At 40.5% G+C, this 5,887-nt stretch overlaps 2 protein-coding genes across 2 annotated transcripts; both read right to left on the minus strand.

The window, feature by feature from the left end:
• Nucleotides 1-685: 685 nt before the first annotated feature.
• On the minus strand, nucleotides 686-2,494 carry LOC148097602 (tripartite motif-containing protein 16-like). The gene has a single exon (XM_087832462.1). It carries the CDS (start codon nucleotides 2,492-2,494, stop codon nucleotides 827-829), a length of 1,668 nt encoding a protein of 555 aa, XP_087688588.1. The 3' UTR covers nucleotides 686-826.
• Nucleotides 2,495-3,227: 733 nt separating this feature from the next.
• Nucleotides 3,228-5,318, minus strand: LOC148097603 (zinc finger BED domain-containing protein 4-like). Its single transcript, XM_087832465.1, has 3 exons — nucleotides 4,736-5,318; nucleotides 4,456-4,674; nucleotides 3,228-3,232 (listed from the first exon to the last, which is right to left on the minus strand). Exons 1-3 carry the CDS (start codon nucleotides 5,295-5,297, stop codon nucleotides 3,228-3,230), a joined length of 786 nt encoding a protein of 261 aa, XP_087688591.1. The 5' UTR covers nucleotides 5,298-5,318.
• Between the last annotated feature and the right edge of the window lie 569 nt (nucleotides 5,319-5,887).

The raw sequence follows: 5,887 nt of genomic DNA on the forward strand, positions 1-5,887 counted from the left end.
ACACTGCTGTATCACTGGCTTTACTGATTAAAGACCATATCTGAAGGAAGTCTTTGAACACAACAGAAAGTGACCTTTTAAACCTGCAACACTGATGCTGCATTCAAGGACCATTACAAACATCTGAAAGGACTTAAGAACATGAAGAAAATGTGACTTGTTTCTCTGTAATGAGGCTGTTTTAGTGAAGAAAGTTGAAAGGTCACAGAGCGACTGCTGAATCTTCTGCTCTAAACATGAACTCTGAACTTTGTGATGCTTCAGGAGGAAAACTGCTTCAGTTATTCTCTCAGATTAGTTTCATATTTTCTGCATCAGATTTGAGTGAGATCCTGGAATGAAGACAGAAGAAAAGACTTTGTTCAAAGTTTGATTTATAGTCAAACCTTCCAGTTTATTCACACAATAAAACATCAACACAATATATGAATTCATTCATTAAAATCACAGTTTTTCCTCATTTGTTTGATGATTTTGACAAAAACAAACACAAACACACACACATGGTCTGCCATACTCATAAAGAGAAATGTTGACATTTTTCAATACAAATATTCCAGAAACATTTAGAGGATAGAGAAGTTTACATTTTCATGTGGAGAAATATTTTAGTAAATCAAAATGATGATGAGCAGTGATAGCCTCCATAAACAGTCACAGGAAAGATCTCCTTTAAAAACTCAGAAACATCAAGAGAACAACTAGAAGATGTGGAGGTACCACCCATAATGTTTGACTGACAGCTGATCTCTGTGCAGAAATGATGGAGAGAAAATAAAATGAAACTAAAATACAGATTTAAACACACAATATGAAAGACTTCAGTCTATTTCACTTTAATCAACTCAGCAGTGTCTCCATACACAACTAAATAATAGTAAAACCTCAGTCCAGCATAGAGCGGCTGAGTGAATGTGGTCTGGACTCTGTGGAGGAGAGTCATGGTTTCAGAGACGCTGTAGAAGGACAAAATACCTGCTCTGTGATCCAGGTACACTCCTACTCTGGAGGAACGAGGACCTGAGACAGGAGTTTGGATGTTGTTGTACCGAAATGTATAACTGTTGTTTTTACAATCTAATGCCCAAGATTTGTCATTACGTCCAAATAAACATTCATTACCCTCTCCTTTTCTGCTGATATTCTTGTATGCGACTGCTACATTAACTCCTCTCCCTCTCCACTCCACCTCCCAGTAACAACGTCCAGTCAGACTCTCTCTACTCAGGACCTGAAACCTGTCAGTGAATCTTTCTGGATGATCAGAATAAGACTGTTGTTGATTCATTGCTGTTACTTTTCTGTTCCCCTCTGATAATAACAGCCATGTGTTTGCTGTGTTTGGATCCAGTGTGATTTCACGTGAATATTTTAAGAATCCAGCTCTGGTCTTTGGCTCTGGTGGATCTGACAGTAAAACATCCACTTCAGTGACTGTCAGTGAGATGTTTGTCCATTCCTCTCTCAGAATGTCCTGTAGTTTATCTCTGACCTCTGACACAGCTGCTGTCACATCCTCAAAGTAGCTCAGAGGACGGATATTGATGCTGGATGAGTCTGTAGACTCACTGAGTGCTGACAGTGAGGGGTAGTTGTGTAGAAACTGGATGTGATCCTCTGTGTGTGAGAGCTGCTTCAGCTCAGCATCTTTCCTCTTCAGCTCAGTGATCTCCTGCTCCAGCTTCTCCTGAAGCTCTTTGACTCGACTCACTTCAGTTTCCTGCTGGGATCTGATCTGCTGCTTCACATCAGAGCTTCTTTTCTGGATGAGATGGATCAGCTCAGTGAAGATCTTCTCACTGTGCTCCACTGTTTGATCAGCAGACTGATTGATGGCCTCCACCTCCTGTTGAAGCAGCTTCACATCTTTCTCTCTGTCCTGGATTCTCTGCTGGATGTTTTGTCGACTCACCTCCAGCTCTCTCTGCCTCTCAGTCCTTTCTGCTGCAGCTGAGACTGTGTCGTGGTCTTTATGTTCATCCACAGGGCAGAGATAACAGATACTCTGCTGATCAGTACGGCAGAACATCTTCATCACCTCATCATGACGAGAGCAGATGTTCTCCCGGAGCTTCTTGGAGGGCTCCACCAGCTTGTGTGTTTCAAATGCGGAGGATATAAAATGAGGCTGAAGGTGTTTCTCACAGTAAGATGCCAGACAGAATAAACAGGACTTGAAGGCTTTCATTTTTCTTCCAGTGCAGACATCACAGGCCACATCTTCAGGTCCAGCATAGCAGTGATCAGCAGGAGCAGCTTGGAGTCCAGTCTTCTTCAGCTCCTCCACTAAATCTGCTAACATGGTGTTTTTCACCAGGACAGGCCTCGCTGTGAAAGTCTGTCTGCACTGAGGGCAGCTGTAGATTTTCTTCTTTTCCTCTTCATCCCAGAAGCTTTTAATACAGTTCATGCAGTAGCTGTGTCCACAGGGAATAGTCACCGGATCCTTCAGTAGATCCAAACAGACTGAACAGCAGAATTTTGTTTGATCCATTTGATTCATGTGCTGTGCCGTTTCACCGTCTCTCAGTGACTGTCAGACAGTTTCACTTCCTCTGAACAGAAACAACCTCTGTACTCTGAAGGGAAACAGATCTCTGCTCTTTTTCTCCTCCTACAGGAAATGAGGCTCACCAGCAACTGCATTTACACCATGTTGTTTAGACCCATCCTGATACAGACACATCTGTGAAGGGAGGCACTAAAGAAATATTCTTACAGAGCAACCAAGAGCCATTCAGTTGAAGCAGGGTGTGGTATGTTTGGTTACAACATGCAGTAACAAGTCTGACCCAGTTAAAGTTTAATAGTTTATCTTTACTTGGTGCTTTGAAATGTGACAGTCAACACTCATTGAGTTCATTTTATATTTCAAAAAGTTCAGCAAAGTTTAGGATGCTGTGATGAATAAAAATAAATCACACTTCATATTTTGACATTTTCTAATCTTAGTTCATTCTCACACTTACAGAATGATGCATGGGAACAACTGACTCCACTAAATCAAACCTATGTTCAAATGAAATTACTGTACAAGACAGGCAGCAAGCTTGATTTCTTGATTGTTTTTTTAAATAGTAAAATATATGTAAAACTATTTAAAAAACAAATACAGATAGTGTTCTAATTCTACATTCTTTAGTAATTTTTCCTGTGTACCACCATGGATTTCAAAACAATACATTAATATGTGCTTTAAATGCAGACACTCAAATATAACTCAACATTCACACTGAAGATACACAGTAGACATAAGAATCAGTTTTCATGACCTTTGTTTATTCTTTCATTTAAAATCTTTGTGGTAAAGATCATCATAATTACCCATTAACTTTCATGTACAGCTTAAATGTTTCACTACACTGTTGGCAGCAAAGATTACACAGCAAAGCCGATTAAACTAGAAGCTAAACGACTGTTCAGTCCAAGGGCGTAGATTTGGCATGGACGGAAGGGACCCACCAATATCCAGCGATTATTGAATTGTCCCCACCAATAATTAGAAAGAAAAACAAACCCGATAGAAAGAAAAAAAAACGATCTGTCAGCGTCTCATTCACCCAGCGGTGCAGAAAGAGTTAAATTACGTCCTCTACTGGAGTCCTACGTCACGTGACAAATATGGCCAATGTGATTGGAGCTCTGTTTAGTTTTAGCAGCGGCAAGCCTGCGCTGCGAGGAGGAGAGGAGGACGGCAGCAACAAGGAAGAACCTGGATATAAGAAAGTATTTTTCAAAGAAACCTGTAAGTCACTTAAAGTCAAGCTCACTCATAAAATGTAGTGATGGTGAGATGAAGCCTCGTGATGAAATGAAGCTTTCCATCCAACTGGTCGACTCATGGTTCGAAGCATTGTGATGATTCATTTGCTCTACTGCGCCATCAAGTGGACGATTCAAGTGAAACGGGCTCAATGATTATAATGATGTGATGTGTAAACCTCTAAACTGAATAAATAAATTGTTTTTATGGTTATTTATCCCGAATATTGTCTCAGTATGTCTGATACAAAAGAGAAAGTGGAAACTATCAGTACAGAGTTTTTGGGATGATTGTGTAACTGCGTAATCATGCTTATGTACATCTCAATAATGACACAAACTAGTGTGTGGCGCTTCAAGTTGAATGAATAAAGAAATTACTTTTGTTCATGACACCAATAACTAAACTCTAAATATTAGTTATATTTAATATTATACTAATTTTATATTATATTAATTTAATTAATGTTTGTGTATAATAAATTGGCAGCTTAACACAGGAATGTACATGGAAACAAAAAGGGAGGGAGTTGTGATGTGAATGTGGTTGTGACTTTATAACAGTGCTCATGACACTAGGGAAAAGTTTTCATTTGTTTTTATTCAAAAATAGCAGCTTTTCCACAGTGCTGGGCTTAAGACGGTTCCTCTTTTTTGAGAGGATTTCTCCTGCTTTTGAAAATATCCTCTCACAGGGCACAGATGAAGCAGGGGTTGCAAGAAAAACAACAGCAAGTTTATACAAGTTTGGATAAAGAAATTTGTGTCCAGCCCAGTACTCCAGCGGATTCTCCAGTCTGCCGATATTTGGTTCATGGAGGTATTTCTGTACTTCAGCTGTTGCATCAGCAGTAGCATTTGGGGTCTTTGTCTCCAGAACAGTGGTGTCCAAACGATGCCACAGTTTGCTACCTAAAACAAACAGAATGTAAGTAACTAAATACAATATAATAATCGAAATGTGCTCATATACCTTGAGTCACAGGCTGAGAAGCTTTTGATGATGAGGCTGCTGATGAGAAGGCCACGTGCCGCAAAATAGCAGCACATTCAAAAATAAGTCTCTTCTCAGCATCCATTGCTTTATTTGGGCTAAAGAAGCCTATTTTTTTGAACCTTGGATCCAGCAATGTTGCCAGTGACATGATGCTCATTGACTGCAATGTGTAGAGCTTCTCCTTTAATTGTCTCCTTAGACACTCAACCATGGTGGAGCTCTCTGGAGTTAGGAGAACTCCCATTTCCTCTTCATTTAGTGCATGGTGCAACATTGTTAGAAGTGGAATTACTCTGGATCCAGACACTCGCTTTTCCTCTGACAGCTCAGTGGTGGCATCATTAAATGGGGAGAGTATTTTAAGACATTCTGCCATAAGGTCATACTGTTCAGAGGATAGTGGGCAAATATCAGTGTGCAGGCCAGCTAACGATGCTCCAATAGGTTCCCTGAGTTCATGAACACGTTGAAGCATTTGGAATGTGCTGTTCCAACGTGTATCCACCTCTTGAATTAACTTCAGTGCAGGCCGGCCCATTTGCTCCTGCACCTTTGTCAGCCTCTCCTAGAAAAACAGCCAACACAAACTGATTAATTCAAGCTGTGTTACTGCAGCAGCACCTCAAAGCAGTAATGAAATAATGGAACAAACCTTAGCAGTTGTACTGCTCTTGAAATATCCCACTATCCTCCTACAGGTAGTCCGGATGTCAGACAGCGTCGTGTGTTGATCAAGAGCTTTTTTGACCATTAGGTTTAATGTATGTGCCACACAATTACTGTGACGCAAACGAAGCTCCTTAGCACAAGCACCCATGTTTGCTGCTCCATCAGTCACATAACATGTAACTTTGTCTGTAATGCCCCACTCTGACATGAGCGCTGCTGTTACTTGTGACAAATTGACAGCAGTATGTGCTTGAGGGAAGTGCTGAACACCTAACACTACAGAATGCAATGCAGTGTTAGAGTCAATGAAATGGCAGGTGACGGCTAGGTAAGCCTCTGTGTTAATGGAGGTCCACATATCAGATGTCAAACTAACTGCAGAAACCTTGGCCACAGTCAGTTTTTCTTTTTGTTTGGACTCTTTGTATCTTTGGTCCACCATAGCTTTCAAAGCCTAAA

Source organism: Neolamprologus brichardi, chromosome 18 (genome assembly GCF_056152115.1).
Source record: "Neolamprologus brichardi isolate AB-2024 chromosome 18, ASM5615211v1, whole genome shotgun sequence".
Lineage (NCBI taxonomy): Eukaryota > Metazoa > Chordata > Actinopteri > Cichliformes > Cichlidae > Neolamprologus > Neolamprologus brichardi.

What these genes read in the sequence shown, in the direction of transcription:
- LOC148097602 (XM_087832462.1), bottom strand. Translation starts at nt 2,494, where the DNA reads ATGGATCAAACAAAATTCTGCTGTTCAGTCTGTTTGGATCTACTGAAG.
- LOC148097603 (XM_087832465.1), bottom strand. Translation starts at nt 5,297, where the DNA reads ATGGGCCGGCCTGCACTGAAGTTAATTCAAGAGGTGGATACACGTTGG. An exon ending in TTCTCAGCCTGTGACTCAAG is followed by an intron (nt 4,675 to 4,735) that starts GTATATGAGCAC and finishes TGTTTGTTTTAG; the next exon opens with GTAGCAAACTGTGGCATCGT.